Source organism: Vombatus ursinus, unplaced genomic scaffold (genome assembly GCF_900497805.2).
Source record: "Vombatus ursinus unplaced genomic scaffold, bare-nosed wombat genome assembly UNPS02014833.1, whole genome shotgun sequence".
NCBI lineage: Eukaryota > Metazoa > Chordata > Mammalia > Diprotodontia > Vombatidae > Vombatus > Vombatus ursinus.
Genome location: NW_020954611.1, coordinates 9,026,532 through 9,047,281, shown reverse-complemented (window position 1 = coordinate 9,047,281; position 20,750 = coordinate 9,026,532). Strand labels below are relative to the sequence as shown.

At 35.8% G+C, this 20,750-nt stretch overlaps 1 protein-coding gene across 2 annotated transcripts in view; it reads left to right on the top strand.

Annotated features, from left to right (window-relative positions):
* IDE (insulin degrading enzyme) overlaps positions 1-20,750 on the top strand; it is a 111,235-nt gene that overhangs the window by 39,194 nt on the left and 51,291 nt on the right. For both annotated transcript variants that reach the window (XM_027839809.1, XM_027839810.1), the window contains exons 5-7: positions 12,719-12,841; positions 18,096-18,208; positions 18,857-19,019. In XM_027839809.1, coding sequence (XP_027695610.1) covers positions 12,719-12,841; positions 18,096-18,208; positions 18,857-19,019 — 399 coding nt within the window. The remainder of the gene's footprint in view (positions 1-12,718; positions 12,842-18,095; positions 18,209-18,856; positions 19,020-20,750) is intronic.

Genomic DNA, 20,750 nt, shown 5'->3' with positions numbered 1-20,750 from the left:
GGACTCAGCCACTATTAGCCAGCTGGAAAGCTGTACTGGTTCAGACTGATAAAACTGCAGGCTCCCCTTTGGCTTGGTATTCCTGTCCTGGTTGTTCTCCTACAGGCTTCAGATTGAGCAGGAAGCTGGGACTGAGACTCTGGTCCTTTCCTCTACTCTGGATCCGTAGGCAGAGGTGGCATGCCAGATTAAGGACTGGTTGTGGGCCCTACATTGTGCAATGAGCAAGAAGCAAGTTCAGAAGCAAGCAGCAGAGGTGTGACTCAGACCTCCGTAAGAGGACAGCAGGGTCTCAGTGCCTGCTTCTTGCTCAATCCTTGCTAGTCATATGTTTATGTATGTGTGTCTTACCTATCTCATGTGGCAGCTGCATGATACTATTCTTCATAGCTTATCTCTGAGTCAGGTAGTTGTCAGATATTTGGGTAAGATGTAGGTAAGCCTGCAATCTCTATATCAATCAGCAACTACTTAAGAGACTTATTATGTGCAAGGTTCCATGGTAGACCTGTAAACAGGGAGTTGGATTATATGATTTCCGAGTTTCTAGCTTTCACATTCAGATTCTGAATATAAGACATAGCCCTTACCTTTAAGAAGCTAATAATTTAATTGGGAAAATAAGACATAGGTCTGGAGAATATTAACTAGAAATATTGGACAACAGATGGTAAGTGTCAGATAGTTGTATGGACAGGAAATGCTATAGGAGCTCACAGGGTGAAATCACTTCTGGATGGCTGAGGTCCCTGAGAAGACTGGTTAATTTCACAGAGAAGTCAGCACTTGAACTGGGCCTTCAAGAATGGGTAGAATTTTTTTAGGCCTAACAGATGGGAAGGCATTCCATTCACAGGGTTTAGCATGAGAAAAGGCCATTGTGGAAGGAAAAGAAAATATTTGATGGATTGTTGACTATAGATAGATTTCAGCTGCAGCAAAGAATTTATGTTGGGAAATGGAGTAGGGAGAAAAGTCTAAAAACTAGGATATAATTAGGCCAAAAATCAGGATTTAATTGTTAAAAAGTTCGGAACATTGAAAGAAATGATGCAAAGGACTACAGTTATGCTAATGGCAACAGTTTTATATTAATATTAATGGATTTTTGCTTCAAAACTTAAGTTACATAATTGATTTCTTAATTTTGGGGGGATTATACAGTATAAAATTATCCCTTAATGTGATGGGAAAATGTATACAGATTTTAAAATATCATTTAGTTGTTGTCTTGGTGAGACTTTTTTTTTTTTTTTTTTTTGGTTTTCATAAAGAATAGAAAGAAGCTATTTGTTATTTTTTAATTTCAGTGTTTATTAATAACCTGACATTGGACAACAATACAACCAACTAAACCTGCTTATTAGTCTACTTACTTTTACGTTAGTCTCATACATGGAGAAAGGAAGGGAAGGTGTAAGAAGACTAGAAAGCTAGGAAGGAGTCAGGTTATAAAAGGCTTTAAATACCTAACACTGGAGTTTGTAGTTTATGCTAAAGATGGCAGGAGTGAGCAGGAGCGGCATGGCCTTATTATATATAGGGAGGAAATCATGGCTAAGTTATTTAACTGGAGTGTGGAGGGAAGTAGTATTAATTAAGACAAAGTTGAAAAGTAAGGCCATACCAAACTGTAGAGTATTGAAAGCCATAAGGGAATTTATACTTTACTCAAGGAAGCCACTTAAGATTTTTGGGCTGTCTGCATGATAGCCCTTCCCATAGCTGAAGACAGTTATGTTGACCCCAAGTTCTTCCAGGCTAAACATCCTGAGTTCCCACTATGACCTCAAAGACCCTTCACCATCCACGTTGCCTACCTCTGGTCACTTTATAGATTGTCAGCGTCCTTCCTAAAATATGGTGTCCAGAAGTAAACATATAAAAGACTCCTGACATGGTCTGACCCGGGAAAAGTACAGAGGAGCTATCGCTTTCTTGTTCTTACCATAGTAAAAATGAGCCCAGATAGGTTGAGAAAGCCCTTTGACATTTTGAGTTAATTACAATTTCCCCCCCTGCCCCAACTAGTAATAGTAAATAACCTTTTCTATGTAATATGATAGGAAATAATTATGAAAAATATATCAGTAAAGCAATAAACTTTATACCTTGCAGTTTCTATCAGAGTTCCCAAATTTCTTTGCTTTGCTAAGTAAGCTACCTTTTTTTTTTTTAAAGAAAATATTACTTGCCTCCAAAATGAATTAAATTAGTCTTTTATGGCAAGGTCCTCCCATTTTTTAGGAATTTGGGAATACCATAATTACAGACCATTGTTGATGGAGGCATCATAATGATTACTTATTAAAGATTTGGTAAGTTTCCATTACCCCTAGCAAAAGTGATAGTCACTAGCTTTGAGAAGCTTCCAGTCTATACAGGTGGTAGAGGTGTTTGTCAAAGGTGTATGGAGCAGAAAAAGTGAGGTTAAAGATTTTGGGGGGAGCATTATTTTCTTTAAAAAAAATGATTTGGATTCATTTTTGTTTGTTTTTATCTCACCTTCATATCTGAATATATTCTTCCTTGCTCATTTTTGTATCCCCAGCGCTTAGCACAATGCCAGGCACACAGCAGGCCCTTAATAAATGTTTATTGACTGACTGATTCCCTCTCCTGTCCAGCAAAGTATCCTTCATAACAAAAACAGGAAGAAAAAAGTTTTAACAAAATCAACCAGCACCTGACACAGTGTTTTCCACACAGGTATTTGATAATTCTTAGGTGAATGGGGAATGTTCTTGAATATGCTGTGTTAATATTGAATGATGAGACATTTGGGAGCAGCATCAAGATAAACACATTAAGGAGGAAGGGGAAGGAGGCAGTACTGAAACTATAGGACAGAATAAAATTCTGACAGCATGACAAATTTGAGGTCAACCAGAATATCTTTTACTATTAGTACTTTTGTGATCTTTTGTTTTTTTAAATTCAGTTTTATTTTCCATTTCAAATTTTCTCTCTCCTCTCTGCTTCTTCTAATTAGAAAACCAAAACCCATTACAAATACGTATAGTTGTGCAAAACAAATTCCCATGTTAGCTATGTCTAAAAGAAAGAAAGAAAAAAGAAGAGAAAAAAAAGTTTCAGTTTGCATTCTGAAGCCTTCTGTTCTTTATATGGAGGTAGAAAGCATGTTTCATCGTGAGTCCTTTGGAATTGTAGTTAGCTATTGTGTTGATCAGAGTTATTAAGTATTTCAGAGTATTATCTCTTTTTTTTGGAGGGGTGAGGTAATTTGGATTAAGTGACTTGCCCAGAGTCACACAGCTAGTGAGTGTTATGTGTCTGAGGCCAGATTTGAATTCAGGTCGTCCTGAGGACTGGTGCTCCAGAATATTATCTTTACAGTACTGCTGATATTGTATAAATTGTTTTCCCGGTTGTGTTTATTTCGTTTTGCACCAGCCAGTTTATACTAATCTTTTCAGGTTTTTCTAAAGCCATTCAATTCATTACATATTTTTTAAAATTTACCTTATTTTTAGTTTTCAACATTTACTTCCATAAACTTTTGATATAAATTTTCTCCACCCCCCCCCAAGATGGCATGCAATCTGATATAGGCTCTACATATACATTCTTATTAAACATATTTTCACACTAATCATATTGTAAAGAAGAATTAGAAAGAATGGGAGGAACCACGAGAAAGAAGAAACAAAACAAAACAAAAAAAAGGGAGAGCGAATAGTATGCTTCTATCTTCATTCAGACTCCATAGTTCTTTCTCTGGGTGTGGATAGCATTTTCCATCATGAGTCTTTTGGAGTTGTCTCAGATCCTTACATTGCTGAGAGAGTTGAGTCTATCAAAGTTAATCATCACACAATGTAACTGTTACTGTGTACAACGTTCTCCTGGTTCTGTTCACTTCACTCAGAATCAGTCCATACAAGTCTTTCCAGGTTTTTCTGAAGTCTGCCTGCTCATCATTTCTTATAGCACAATAGTATTTCATTACTATCATATACCCCGACTTGTTCAGCCATTCCCCAGTTGATGGGCATCCTCTCAATTTCCAATTCTTGGCCACCACAGAGAGAGCTGCTATAAATATTTTTGTACATGTGGGTTTTTTTTCCTATTTTTATAATCTCTTTTGGTTACAGCCCTAGAAGTGGTATTGCTGGGTCAAAGGGTATGCACATTTTTATAACCCTTTAGGCATAGTTCCAAATTGCTCTCCAGAATGGTTGGATCATTTCACAACTCCACCAACAATGCATTAGTGTTCCAATTTTCCCACATCTTCTCCAACATTTATCATTTTCCAGTTTTGTCATGATAGCCAATCTGATAAGTGTGATGTGGTACCTCAGAGTTGTTTTGATTTCCATTTCTCTAATCAATAGTGATTTAGAGCATTTTTTCATATGATTATAGATAGCTTTAATTTCTTCATCTGAAAACTGCCTATTCATATCCTTTGACCACCTAGCTGTCCCCACAATTAATTTTTAGTCTTTGCTTCAAAAACCCTTTATTGAATGTAATTTTTGTTGCATTATGCTCATTAAAACATGCATTTAATATTTCTGCTATTCTGCATTTTAGGTTTTTTTATTCTAATACTTAGTTTTCTGTGAAAGTGCCACACAGTTGAGAGAGGAGTTTTTTTTTTTTTTTCAGTAAGGTTTTATAACTCTTTTTCACTGTGACGTCTTGGTTTTTCTAATCACAATTCAGTGTGGTCCATTCTCTAGTCATTGTTGAGGGGGTAGGGGGAACGAGCTAAATTCTAGTGATTCATCTTCCTCTGCTATTGTGGCTTCCCATCCTATTGGCCTGCTTATTGATTTAAACCTAAAATTCTATTTTTCAAAAACATTTTAAAAGTTCTGAACTTAAAAAAAAGAAGTATTTTTTTCAAAGCAGGATACAAAAAGATGATTGTACATAAAACTGAATCTCTCTTCCATCCCATTTGCTTTTTTTTAAGTAAGTTTACTTACATTTTAAAATTAATATACAATAAATCCATTTGATGATATTACTTGTATTACATAATTTGGTATTGAACTAATGAGATTTTGAAACATAGTCTTTATTCTTTATTAGGAAATCAAACTTTTATCACATTGACTATCAAGTGAACCTTTGACAGATTTTTTTTACAAATACAGCCAGTAGGTTTTCAATGGTGCTTAAAGCAGGTAAGACCCTAGGCCATTGAAGTATGCTTATTTCTGTCACTTAGATCAATTTTAATCAATAATCAAATAGAGACCTTAACCCAGGTCTTCTTAGCACAGAGGCCACCTTTCTCAACCACAGTGACTATTCCTCATCCTCCTCCTTTTCCTTCTCCTCTTTCTTCTTCTTCATGATCATGATCATCATTACTAATATAAGTATAATTTTTATTAATCCCCAATTCAGCCTTGTCTTTTCCCAGAAGAGAAAAATAAATTATCTAGAATTTGGCTCTCTCTATATAACAAGGATATCGCCCTGCCACTCAATGGCTTGGTATCATGTTACAGTTATCGATATTAAATCGCAGCACCAAAACATCTGCAAATCAATCAATCAGAAGCATTTATTAAGTGCCTGCTATATGCCAGACTCTGTGCCATGCATTGAGGAGTCAAATACAAAGAATGAAATATTCCCTGATCTCAAAGAGCTTATATACAATCAGTGGAAATAACAGGTACATTTATAAATATAGAAAGAACAAATCTCTACAAAGTACACGTTAGTAAGGGAGGACACTGGCAGTTGAGAGGACCAAGAGAGGCTTCATGTAGGTATAAAGTGGTGTGTATATGGCCCACTGAAAGAAGAAAGGGTTTCTAAGAGACAGAGTTGAGGGGGGAAATGCATTCTTGTTCTAGGGAATGGGTTGTGCAGCAGCCTGACGTGGAAGAGCTGGTGCTTCATGGGACTTTTGGCAGAAAGGTCAGCTCGGTGGCTTCCAAGTGTGGGAAGAAGAGGGATATACAGTGAGGCTGGAAAGATCTGTTGGGGCCATTTTGTGAGAGGCTTTAAAAATTGTGTTGAAGAGTTTTTATTTCATCCTAGAGAATGGGGAACCACTGGAATGTAGTATAGGGGAGTCATTTAGTTTCCAATACCCATTGTATAAGATAACCAATCCATGAGAATGTTTGCTTCTAGAGTGGAGGGACCATATTTTTGTCTTTCTTTGTATCCTCAGTGGTTAGTTTACTGCCTGTCACATAGTAAATATTGAATGAATTCTTGTTGACTGATGCCATTTGCTTTTTAAAGTATATAAAAATTTCAACATATCGCTTTCAAAACTGTCCCTTTTTGTGCCACCTTTTGAACTTCCTTCTGTACTTTTGTGTGCTATTTAAAATGTTTCATTTGGCCTCTTCTTTTTTTGGAAGGAGGGATAGAGGAAAATAATTGTCATCTCCCCACCTATATCTCCTCTATTTTCACTTTGCACTCCGATTCTAATAGATCCTGTGTTGTTTCCATTTATGATTTATTGAAATATAGTGTCTAGTCTTTTTTTTTAAATCATGGTTTTCTGGGAGTCCTTTGAGCCTTAGATTATTTCTTCGTAACTTATTTTTCAAGTCAGTTGTTTCTGATAAACATTTTGATGTCTGATAAGCATCAAAATGAGAAATGATATGTTTTCATTTAAAATTTTTATATTTTGTTCTAATATTTCTAGTTTTATGGAGCCATTGATTTCCATTTATTCTAATTTTCATGGATTTTGATATTTGGGTAAGGTTACCTACCACTTTATCTTCTAATGTGTAACTGATTTCCTTTGTAATTTTATATATTTTATTTTATGGATTTAGAAATGTCATTCTGAGAAGGGATCTACAGGCTTCACTGGTGTCCATATTACAGAAAACAGCAACTCTATTCATGTAGTCCTTGTGGAAAATCCATTTTTTCCTTTGAGTCTATTTGTAGTTATTATATAGTTTATTCTTTCCTTCTTGGTTGGATTTTTTAGTATCTGCATCTGTAATATTTTTTTTAAGTTTTGTTTTTTTTTACAATGAACTAAAATCTATTTTCTATCCCATTTTCCAGTTGAAAAAATAAAACAAACAAACCTTTGTAACAAATATGGCATATAGGAAGCCAAATTCCTGTATTAGATGTGTGCAAAAAGTATACTTCTCAATCTCTCAGTAATTCTTTTTAATATTTTTAAAATTTAATATTTTATTTTTCCCCAATTACATGTAAAAATTGGGGATTAATAACACTTTTTAAAAAAATTTTGAGTTCCAAGTTCTCTTTCCTTTCCTTTCCTCCCCCTTCCCGAGAAGACAAGCAGTTTGACATAGGTTACACAGATGCAGTTGTGTAAAACATATTTCTACATAGTAATTCATCGTAAACAATTTTTTATTGCAATCTTTTGTTTACATCATTGCCAACATTTCCCCCAGTATCTCTCTCCATCTTCAGAATCATCCCATATAATGATATTTTTTTTTTAAAAGAGAAGATTAACACAATCAGCAGATTGAAGAAGTCTGAAAATATGTGCAATGTGTCAATGCTGTGGACCTCTCACTTAAGCAAAGGAGTAAGCTAGGGATGTCTTCTCATATCTCTTCTTTGGCACTGGATTTGCTCTTTGTAATTTTGCATCATTTACTTTTAATTGTTTTGTGCTTTTTCTTCCCTTTTGTGTTGTTGTAGTCATTGTGTATGTTGTTTTTTTTACTCTCCTTACTTCACTCTGCATCAGATCATGCCAGTCTTCCCATGAATGCAGTAGTGGTTTGTATCTTCTTTGGTTTATTATGGTTTATTCCTTTCTCCAGCCTTAGTTTCTGAATTGGAGATTTGTTAGGACTATCCCCTTTTTTCCCCTCCCCTCCCTCCAGCTGCCCTTTGGGGTGAGGTAGTTAGTCCTTTTTGGTTTCAACCTAGCTCACGTGGGTTCCCATGTTGATCTCTAAGTCTTAGGGTTAGACCCCCTCCTCAATGGTTCTTTGAGATTCAAAGCACTGAAACCTCTTCAGAACCCTCTGGTTCATGTCAGGACATAGAATGCTAGAGACTTGGGAGCCTCTGGGCACATGGGATGTTTCAGTCTAAGTACTGCCATGATGGTATGCATACCACACTTGTTGCTGCGCCAGGTGGCTTCCAAGGTCCACACTGCAGTTTTGTCATGGCAGCTCTTTACTTTTGCTTTATTTGGTTACAGAGGCCTTGCAGGCTCTGGTCACACTGGAAGGCTGATGTTTTGTTTAACTGCACTTGGATTGGTTTTATTTTGGTAGGCTCATTTTTCTATAATCCTCCATCTTCTGGTTGATTTTTATGTGGTTGTTGGGTGGAAGAAGTACTGTAATTGCTTATTGGATTTCTGGGTCATTAACTGGTCTGTTCTGATGTGATTTTTAGTTTTGTTTTGTTTTTGTTTTTGTTTTTTACTGGAGTAGATGTTTGAGAACTGGGTTGTCATCTTGGCTGCACATCTTTAATTAAGATGTTTCCCAACATGTAGACCAGATTGTGAATAGGCAGGCTAGACTTTTTATAACAAGACCTGCCTGTCTATAAAATGTTAGAATTTCAACTTTAGAGTCATGCCCTTTTGTCTGTTTTGACTTGTTTTGTTTCAAGAAGATTTTACATGAAACTGAGGAAGAGGCCTTTAGTTCTTAGACTTGGCAAGGGTAGAGAAGGGAGCAGCAGGTGTTTATTTTGCAAGATGAGATGCATCTCAGCTTGGTGCAGTTAAAAGAATTCTGGGTTTGGAGAAAAATTATCTGAGTTCAAATTTTAGCCTTGCTGCTTACTGTCTGTTTCAACCTTGGACAAGTCTTCTCTGGTCCATTTTCTCATTTGTAAATGAAAGGGATTTAACTAGACAGCCTCACAGGTCTCTTTAATTTCTGGTTCTATGGTTCTCTAAAATCAGTTAAATAATAGAGTGTTTCCCAAGAATCTTTGCTAAGGAATGCAAACCTGGAATATTACAAAGAACGCTTGTCTCAGGTTGATATTCAAAGGGAAAAGGGGTTGTATTAGGGGGTGCATATGAGGGTGAGGCTACTGCCTACAAACTGCCCCAAAGTCCCTATCCTGAAGATGGCCTTACCAGAATATTTATCATTCTTTTTAGCTATCAATCTTTATTTCTCCTTCCTTTCACAACCCAAATCCTAGGAAGAACTGTGTACAATTGTTGCCTTCATTTCTTTTCTTCTCACTTGTTTCTTAGCTCTCTTGACTTCTTGTCTTATCAAAACTGTTCCCCAAAGTTACAATGATCTCTTAATTCCAGATCTAGTGGTCTTTTCTAAGTCGTCCTCATCCTTCTTGGTCCTTCTGTAGCATTTGACATTAGTGTCCATTCTTTCAGATTTTCATGACATTGTACTCTTTTGTTTCTTCTCTTGCCTGTCCGCTATACCACATTGCTTTCTGGTGGCATGGAGATAAGACTAGATCCTCAAAGACTACACCAATAGAGCATAAACCATGGTTCTTCTCTACTAGAAAGGCATCAAGTATGTCCCTGGTTAACAGACTGGGTCTATTCCAAGTGTCAGCCTCATTAACTTCAGAGAAGTACCAATGACTTACTGATAATTTTTTTTTTGTTCATGTTCACTGATGAAGATGGAAAAATAAAAAATGGCCTTCAGTCCTGTTTGTCTAGTGATGGTGGCAGAGAGGTGGGGAAAGGGGGCAAAGGAACTGAATTATATCAGTCTTTACATTTTTGATTTAAATGAAACTAGAAGAAAGGAAGAAGTTGCAGCTAATGGAAGGATAGCTCACAGGCAAAGAAGAGTTGGCAGAGTGGGCTTTTTCACATGCCCAGAGGCAGCAAGAATCACTACTTAGTGGGATATTTGGTTATCATGTATTACAGTACTAATGATAAATATTTACAAGAAGACCATGAAAATAATTAAAACATATAGCAATATACATTGCTGAGGATAAAGTGATAGAGAAATTCTAGTGGTCCTTTGACTGAATCCAAACTCCACAGAACAAGTCCTCTTAATAAAGGAATGTGCTCTGTAAAACCTGGACTTGGTCAAAAGATTGCACCCAAGGACCTAGCAGGCCACATGGGGCCTCGCGTCCATAGGTTTCCCACCCCTAGCTTTAGAAAGAACGAGTAAGAAAGGCCAGACTTGTAGATTACAAAGAAAATTTACGTTTCTATATTGTCTATAGACTGTTTCTATATACTTCGTTTGAGAAAAGAATTGACGGACTGAACATTGTGAGCATGAAATAAGTTTCATTTTTGTTTATAAGTTCAGGGTTAAATTGTTATAACTATGTACTATGTGTTTTTCTGTCATTTCTTCTTGGTTTTGGTTTTTTTTTTTTTTTCCAATTTTGATTTTAACTCTGATAAGTTGATGGTCTGATTGTTCTCAGGGGTATCTCCCACTTCAATAACAAATCTTTTCCTGTCTTTTAAAATACAATTTATTTCATTCTTTATAGTATTGTAGTCTCATTATGTGGAATAAAATAGAGAGTTAATTAGGGAAAAGTAAGAGGTTTGACTTACTCAAGTGAGGGCCCAGGTGAGATTAAATAACAAACATGGAGTAAATTTAATCAGCTTGGTTGTGAGATATTGTCAAACATATCTGTCTGCTACTTATGCCTTCCTGATGTTTATTATCAGATTTTGATGGAACAGTGTTATTTCTGATATACCATCTGGGAAATCTTTACAAATAAATCTTTGTTGCTGTTTTTTGTTTTCATATTACCTAAATTTCTCCCTGTGCCCTTTCTCCTGCCAGAAAGCCATCACATATAACAGAGATTCCCAAACTTTCTTGATTTATTGCTCCCTTAAGACCATCCTTGTTCTTTGTAAGTTGGAGACATTCGTTTTTGATTGTGTTATGGTGGTGATTCTATCCATTTATTTTTTTGTAGTCATTGTATATATTGTTTTCCTGGTTCAGATTACTTCCCTTTGTATCAATTCATGTGAATCTTTGCATATTTTTCTATATTCATCATATACTTCGTATCTTATTGGTATTCATTGTTTCTTACAGCACATTAATATTTCACTTACTCATATACTACAGTTTGTTTATCCATTAGGAATCAATGGGCATCCATTTTGTTTCCAGTTCTTTGTTATGACAAAAAGTACTACTATAAATTCTTAAGTGTATATGGAGCAGTCTTTTTATTCATGACCTTGTTGATTGAGGTATACACTTAACAGTGGAATATAAGTCAAAGGGATATGGATATTTAAATCACTTTATTTGCATAATTCCAAATTGCTTTAGGAAATAGTTGTACTGTTTCACAGCTCCACCACCAGTGTATTAGTGTGCCTATCCTTCAATAATCCCTCCAATATTGACTATTGTAATTTTTTGGTTATTTTGGCTGATTTGTAAGGTATGAGGTGGTGAAAACCTCAGGGATGTTTTGATATTTTTGATTTTTTCAAGTATTTGTGAATACTTGGTAGTTCTTTTCAGAATTGTTTATATATCTCCTTTGACCATTTATCTATTGGGGAATGACTTTTAGAGGTTTAGATAGAGAGTGAGAGAGAGAGAGAAAGAAAGAGAGAGAGACTGTATTGTGTGTGTGTGTGTGTGTTTTATTTATATATCTTCGATACCAAATCCTTATCAGAGAAATTTGATACAAAGATTTTCCCCCCATTCTACCACTTCCTTCTTATCCAAGATAACACTAATATTGTCTGCTTAAAACCTTTTAAGTTTCAAGTAATCAAAATTATCCATTCTTTTTCTTTTGTAATTGCCTCTGTGTCTTGTTTGGCTGGGAATATATCTCCTGCCAATAGCTCTGAATATTACTCCAGCTATTTAAGTTGTTATTCATTTCTTCAAGGAGCATTTTGTAATTGAATATATAAAAACCTATTATATGCTTTGGGAGATTGATTGCCAGATATTTTATGCATTTTTTAAAAATTTATTTTATTTTTATTATTATTATTATTACTACTTATTTATTTATTTTTTGGTGAGGCAGTTGGGGTTAAGTGACTTGCCCAGAGTCACACAACTATTAAGTGTTATGTGTCTGAGACTGGATTTGAACTCAGGTCCTTCTGACTCCAAAACTGGAGCTCTCTCCACTGCCCCACCTAGCTGCCCCTATTTTATGCATTTTGTAGTTATTTGGTTTCCTTTCTATTATGGCCTTTTGTGTTGTTGTTTTTTTTTATTGTTATATAGAAATGCTTTTGATTTTTGAGAGTGTGTGTCATTTTATCTTTAAATTTTTATAGTATTTGAAACCAGAGGAATCTTTAGAATATTAATGATGCACTTACTAGCTGTGTGAACCTGGGCAAGTCACAGAACCCCAGTTGCCTTTAAAAAAAAAAAAAGAATATTAATGGTGTTGTATTATTAGGCATGGTAAGTTATTAGGAAAAATAGCCTCCATATAGATAAGGGCATCCCATAATCATTAATAATATTTTACTTATTTAGTTCTCTTCCTGTTTGACCTTTGTATTTCTGTCTGTGCAAATTAGCTTTGAGGTCTGCCTATGATGTTTATATTTAGATTATATTTGACTTGAGTCTATCCAGGTAGAGGAAGTTTTGTGTTGTTAATGTTGATAATTACAAGCCTATAATAGAGTTTAGAGGGCTTTGGGGCAGTCAGAGAAAGCTAATAATATTTAATTTTAGGAGTCAATATGAATTTGTCTTTTATTATTTAAAACATTTTTAAACCAATATTTTTCTTTCAGGTAACAAATATACCTTGGAAACAAGACCAACCCAAGAAGGTATTGATGTAAGACAAGAATTACTGAAATTCCATTCTACTTATTACTCATCCAACTTAATGGCTATTTGTGTGCTGGGACGAGGTAAGCATTCCAGAAACTTAGCAAAGAACAAGATAATATAAGTAACATTATAGATTTTTAAAATATATCTCAAAGTGATCTATTTCTTTTAAAAAGTAAATATTGGTTACAACAAGTGGTGAGTATTCAAGATGAAATATGTAGCATTTGGAACCCTGTTTATTTGTAGTTATTTATGTCCAAGCTAAATTTGAGAGAAGTAACATATGGCTAAAGCAAATACAGATGTTTTAGTTCCCCCACAGTGAAAATACTACTTTTGGGTAGCCAGGCTGTGGTTATCGTATTTGTGGTATAGACCTCAATGAACATGACAGCTGACACCCTGACTTATGTATACCACTCATAGGAGATAAGGAAAGACATTCCATCTGAACATGTTTTTTGCGCATTCCTCTACTGGGGCTATTAACATTGCCATGACATGTTTAGGAAGGAAGAGGAAAGCAGTTCTCCCCTACCATCTATGGTGTGTACAGAGATATTCATTGTACCACCCACTATCATGTGGAGTTTTTTAATGTTTTTTTTTTTTTCCTTTCTGGTACCCAAGGCTTTTTTGTTAAAAGCAGCAGGGAGTAAGCACTGTACTTAATGTTTTGGCCCTGCCACTTCCTGCTTGGGTTACCTTGGGCAAGTATCTGAATAATTCTCAGCCTCAGTTTCCTCCTGTACAAAGTGGAGCATCATTTTTTTTTTTTAATTAACTAACCTGCCTTCTAGGATTATGATGAGGATAAAATGAAATGATGCATCTAAACACTTTATAATTATAAAATGTTATGTAAACATAAGATGTTTTTTATTTAATATTGTTACTTTCAGGGGAAAAGAGGAAGGAAATTGGTTCAGTAAACTGTGTTCTAAAGGGCTTAACTATCATGACTCTCTGACTGTGCTTTGAGTCAGGAGTCAACCCGGTATAAGTTGCTCCTTTATTTGAATCACCACAGCACTGAGTCCTCCAGGGTCAGTTCCCTCCCCACTCATCATTGAGACTTACTTGTCTTTTTGGTTATCCAACTCTCTGATGACATCTTTTATGCTGCTTCTGCACATTTCTTCATTGGTTCTGTGTGGTAGCCTACTCTTTCCCACCTGCACCTTTCAGTTTCCATTTGAGTAACAGTCAACCGTAACTCTTTCAGAGACATGTAGTATTCCATGCCTTACTTTTAATCATGCCATGTAGCATCACTGAAAGAAAACTGTTATAAATGATGATGGGCCTTTATTTCAAGGATACGCTTGTGTTCATTAAAAACTTTGTTTACTTTATGTACAAGTTTTTTTAAAAAAAAGCAGAGAGGTGTAATGGGTGTCATGTTGTAGAAAGAACACTGGTGTTAAAACCAAAAGGCCAGGGCTCCAACTCTAGCCTACCCATTAGTTAGCCCAATTTTCTCATTTTTAAAATGAAAGGTTTCAATTGGAAGATCTCCAAGAGTCCTCTTTCATCTGCAATAATCTGTGATTTTATAAATTACCTTTCTAGATGTAACTGTAAGTCAAATTAAACAAATGTACATTGTTGGTTTTATGTGTTCTAAAGGCACATTTTCAAGTATATTTCATTGTGTGTTATACACTGTGCTAACAATCTCTAGGAGTGTCATGGAAATGTAAAACATTTATCTGGCACCAGGGGAAATTTTTTATCTAAACCAAATCCTTATTGATAGTAGTACATGGCAGATGTTGATATGGTTCATTAATAATCTCATTTTGGGAGTATATTTTCTTCAAATTACAATCAAAGTGATTGTGACCTTGTTTATGAGATTTTTTTAATGTGAAAAAATTTTTATGGCACTGTAAGACTCTGTCAAGTGATTGTTAATTAGTCTTTGGATAAGATGTTTTTTTCGTATGAGGAATATGAAGAAGCAAATATTTTTCATTCCTATCATTTAGAAAATCTCAGTACTATTTCCCTCCACTTTCCTGCGTTTTCCTATTATGATTTTTTTCCCCCTCATGTAGGCATGGCACCAAACCCTAACTCTCCCTAGACTCATGGTCTTCAAGTTTACTCAGAAGGTTGACCATGGCCACATAACTACTGCTTGACTACTTCTTTCAGGATCCTAGGGATCCACTACTACGTATGGTCTAATCATCACTGGAGCTGCTGAACCCTCACCAGGCTGGTTCTTATTCATGCAGTATTTGATTTCTGAGTATGAAGACCATGACCTCTTCTCTGGGCTAATGATCTTCACTTAACCATTCCTCTTATAGCATGGTCTTCCAGTCTCTTGACACATTCAAGTTTGTCATTGTCCTTCTCTATTTGTATCACCTGGAACTGAATGGAACATTCTAAATGTCATTTGATCCCATAAGAAGAACTATTATCTCCTAGGAACACTGTGCTTGGATTAATGTAGGCTCATGGAGATGAGAGGAGCCAGTGATGATGTAGAGAATAGAGGGACAGCCTTGGAAGTCAGAAAGACGTGGATGGATTCAAATCCTGCCTAGGACGTACACTTAGTTGTGTGACTGAGGACTGAATCTCTCAGTGCCCTAGGCAGCTTTCCAAGGCAAAAAATTACATACTAAGTGCCAATCCAGATTATTGCAAGGAGTTTCTCTCTTCTAACTTCTAGGCTTTCATGTCCAGAACTGAACTCGTTATCTTTTCTTCTGTCCTTCTGAACTTCTTGTTTTTGTTCAGGACACTACTGTCTCCTCACTCACTTAGGTTCACAGCCTAGACATCATCCTCAACTCCTCACTCTCTTTCATTCCCCATATCAAGTTTGTTGCCAAATCCTTGGTAACATCTCTTATGTATGCTCCTTTCTTCTCACACAGCATACCCTTATCACCTTATGCTTGGACTATTGCAGTGGCTTGCTTGGTTGGTCTCCCTGACTCAGATCTCTCTCCTCCAGTCTTTCCCCAACTCAGCTGTCAAATTAATATTAAAAAGCACAAATCTGATCATGTTACCCTACTATTCAGTAAACTCTGGTGGCTCTTTTTCACCTTTAGTTTCAAATATAAAATCCTCATTTGGCATTCAAAGCCCTCTGTAAATTACCACCTTCCTGCCTTTCCAGTCTTTTTTATCCCTTCCTCTCCTAACCCTTTCCTCCACACTCTGTGATCCAGTGACACTGACCTCCTGGCTGTTCCTCAAATGAGACACTTCATCTCCTGACTTTGGAGATTTTCACTGTCTGTTCCTCGTGCCTGGAATTCTCTCCCTGCTCATCTTCCCCACCTGTCTCCTTGCTTTCTTTCAAATCTCATCTAAAATCCTATCTTTTATGGGAAACCTTTTCTGATTCCCCTTGATGCTAGTGCCTTCTCGCTATTGATTATTTCTCATTTTTCCTGTTTATATCTTGTTTGTACATAGTTGTTTTATGTTGTCTTCCCCACTGGACTGTGAGCTTCTCAGACCACAGACTGTTTTTTGCTCTTGTTTGTGTCTCCAAGGTTAGTATAAATGCCTGGCCATAGCTGGCGCTTAATAAAGGCTTATTAACTAGCTGTTTTAAGAACTTTCTCATATTTCTGGCTCATGTATAAAACTCTTGTTAAATAAACTCAGTTTAAATAAACCCTTGGGTTTAATTGCTAGCTCTCTTTATCATACTTTGTACAGTGATTTAAAAAAAAAAAAAAAACATCTAAACACAGGACCTTAGATCCATCCCTGTCAAATTTCATCTTGTTAATTTTGGTTCATTGTTTAGGCCTTTTGAAATAATTTTGGGTTTTGATTCTGTCATCTCTTGTTTTTAAGCATCAGGGCAAGAAGTTATGACCTTGAACTATAGACTTGCCTGCTTGCCAGAGTTGTTTGTTGGAAAGTTTCAGGTGTTATACCAGTCTTTAAAGCCACTAAGGTCCTCCATGCTTGGCCTGTCACAGAGCATGTAAATTTCCACCTGGCCCATGTTTCTCTACTTTATCTATGAAGATTGCCAGAAATGGTTTTCAGATCCCATCTGCAAAATTTAACTGTGTTTTTATCGTGTGTCTAGCTGAAAAAATTAAATGAGGCTAGTTTGACTTACTTTATTCTTAGTAGATTTTATTGAGCTTTATCAAGGACTAAAATTTCTATAGTAATTGGTATCAAAGTTACTAATTTTTGAAATTCATCTTTTCAACTCTTTTAGATACTGCCTTAATTTTAAAAATCCATTTTTATCCTTTTCTGGTTCGGTAGTGCCTCTTCTATGCTTTGTGATTTGTAAAAGTAATTTTGAGAGGCCACATCTACATTTTTTCCCTCTAGTATCCAGAAATGCAGAATATTTGCCTCTGGAAAATTAAATCTCCTAAGACAGTTAAGTGTTCTTATACTGGTTCCTAATCTGTCTTGGGCTTCAATTCCCTCTTTTCTGTGTTTGTATTACCCATTCCAGTTTGTAAACTATTCTTGGTAAAGGAGACAGAAACAATAGTAGGGCTTGAGTCTTTTTATTCTCCCTGTGTCCTCTTCCCCAAGAGGTCTGTCTCATTCTTATTGCAAGCAACTTCTTTTTTTTAAAGGTTTTTTTGTTGATTCTGCTATTTTTAAGATTTGGTTCATTTTAGGCTTTAGCATACCTGACAATTCCTTAGAACCATAATTAGTAATTTTGGTGCTGGGTTGAGTCCATGAAAAACACCTTCAAATCATCTTTGTAATTTATCATGTGAAAATAACACAAAGAGTAAAAAATCCGTTGAATGGCAAATAGAGATGTTTGAATACTAGCCTGCAAAAGAAGAATCCCTGAATAGCAGCAGCTGTGAGAAGGCCGGTGTCGTAGGCTCAGGGAGGAAGAGGGCTGTCTAGTAATTTGTTTTTGTTAATGAGGTACTAAGCGCATGTTGAAGGATTGTGGGTGCTGTCAAAATATAGGTGTTAACAAATGTAATAATTACACAAGCTCTTCAAGTGTTTATTTCACGTGTTTGTGCCCTCTAATTGTGGATGATCTGGGGAGAAGACCTCAGTCATTCAGCAGTTGATATCAAACTTATTTGTTCAAAGCTGTACTCTTGAATTGCTCTTTGGTTATGTATTCCTCGCTTTATCTATATGTTTGTTATGCTAAAAACGTTTTTAGAGCCTACTGTTACTTTGAGGACTTAACTCTTTGTTTCAGTACAGTCACATGTGCTTTTGCTTTATAATTTCTTGTTAGGGCTGAGATTTGTGTTACATGATTTTCTTGGCTAAAATGCCAGGCATTCCTGATCATCGCTAATTTAAGTCATGATTCTAATGGCTTTTATTCTGCAGAGTCGCTAAATGAACTGACTGAACTAGTCGTGAAGCTCTTTGCAGAAGTAGAGAACAAAAATGTCCCGTTACCGGAATTTCCAGAGCACCCTTTCCAAGAAGAGCATCTCAGGGTGAGTAAATATGTTTTTCTCTTAGATGTGAGATTATAAGAACTTGGTTAGAGAAGAGTAGAAGAGAGATACCTTTTTTTGTACTATCGTTTATAAGGCAGAATTTGGGTACATTTGATACTATGCTACAGTAAAAGGAATCGTAGTGAGTGCAGTGAGGAGAGTTCAGTAAATTATGGTAATTATTTTCCAATGCCAAAAGTTTGAACTTTCTAACAAGAACAACTTTTTAACATTTTGCAGTGATAAAATATTTTTACTTACATAATCTCATTTGATATGCACAATAGCCCTGAGGATATTTCCTCAGGTAAAAAGCAGTATTATCCCCATTTTACAAAGGAGTAAACTAAGATCCAGAGAAGTTAAGTGACTTACCTAAAGTGACACATACCTCATGTAAGGGGTGGGACTGGGATTACAGGTCTCCAGACCTCTTTGTCCAGTGCTCCTTTTGATTAATGATGCAAGTTGAATTGTAAAGAAATTCTACAAACATAATTTCTTATCAATTTTATTCAAACATCTAAACTTGATAGGAATTTGAAAGTTTTCCCCAAAGGTTTAGAATCTTACAAATAGTCTTGCTGATGATGAATATTAGGTTCAGTGAGTTTTAGTTAGACTAATGTCTTTGTTTATTTTCAGCAACTTTACAAGGTTGTACCCATTAAGGACATTAGAAATCTTTATGTTACATTTCCAATACCTGATCTTCAGAAATACTATAAATCAAACCCTGGTCATTATCTTGGCCATCTTATTGGACATGAAGGCCCTGGAAGTCTCTTATCAGAACTCAAATCAAAGGGTAAGTCTCTTGGTAATCATCTTTTGGATATTAATTCCCAACATGTGGAAGATCACAGTTCTTAACTTTGCCAGTCATTTCTTTTCCAAGATTGCTAGGAAGATTGCTTTGATACTTGATTAAATTTGAAATGTAATCTTTGGCGTGGTGGAGTGTATTTAAAAAAAAAAATGTTGGGTTGGTTTTTTTTTTTTTTTTTTTGATGCTTTTTTGTAAGCATCATCAAAATTTCCCCCAGTATTCCTTACCCATCTCCTCTCAAAAGAGTCACTCCATATTATTAACAAATGATATTTTTAAAGACAAAAGAAAAAGAAAAAATTGGCAAAACTAATCGCAGAAGCTTGAAAACATTGTGTATGCCACGCTTGACTTCCCACTTCTTCAAAGGGATGGAGTATCTTGTGTCTCTTCTTTCAAGCCATGCTTATTCTTTATAATTTTGCAACATTCATTTTTTGATTGTGTTGTGGTTGTTTCCATTCCTGTTGTTGTAGTCATTGTGCATATTGTTTTCCTGACTCTGCTTACTTTATTCTGCATCAGTTCACATCTTTCCACGCTTCTCTGTATTCATCATGTTTGTCATTTTTTACAAGCCCAGGATATTCCTATATGTTCATGTACCACAGTTTGTTTACTGCCACAGTAGATGTTCTTCCACCTTGCCTCAAATTCTTTGCCATCACAGAAAGCATTGCTACAAATATATTGATGTATAGGGTGACCTTTTTTTTTTTTTTTTTTGGGCTAGGCAATGGGGTTAAGTGACTTGCCCAGGGTCACACAGCTAGTGAGTGTTATGTGTCTGAGGTCGGATTTGAACTCAGGTCCTCCTGACTCCAAGACCAGTGCTCTAGCCGCTGCGCCACCTAGCTGCTCCTTAGGGTGACTTTCTTATTAATGACTCCCTTGGGTTATAAGCCTGTTAGTGAAATCTCTGTCTCAGATATCATAGACATCTTAGTTACTTTATTTGCATGCAGTAATTTCAAATTACTTTTCAAAATGATTGTACTGATTGGCGCTCCACCAGTATTTTACCAGTCTGCCTTTCTTTCTACTTCACTCTTAGAGGAGGGTAATTTTGGATGTTTGCTTTCTTTTTATTGTCTTGATTGGATTTAGTAGCTAAGTGTAGGGATTGAGGTTTTAATATTTTCTCATACCTTGAAGTGAAAGGAAGATGAAAAGTAAAAAGTGAAACTCATACAATTTGATGTTATTTCAGTGAAGTTAGTGAGATGCAAGGTCATTTTTTGTGTATGGAGTAAGGGATGAATAGAATTATCCAAAAATGACATGGCCTGAGTTGTATCACTCAACATAAATTTGTCGAGTTTGTGTATGTGTATTCCTTGGATTTCATTGAACTGATTCTAGTCAGTATTCTTATTTATGTTGCTTTATTGATTACCATTTTACAGTACTAGTATAGGATCAGAGAAAGCAGAAGGTGTGAATAATCTAGATTTGGAAATTTTAACCCTATTTTGTTTTCTTGCCACCCTGAAAGCTGACCGAATAAGTTTTGATTGTGAGGCAGGTGAAGAGAGAAGGGATGTTTTGAGTATAGGGTAAGACTCCTGTGGACAAAATTTATACAGAGAGAATGAGTATGTGTGTGCATGCATGCATGCATACATACATAATTTGCGTGTGTGTGTGTGTGTGTAATGTATAGTAATATCAACAGTAATGGAATTTATCTGCATTGAAAGGAGCAGGAGA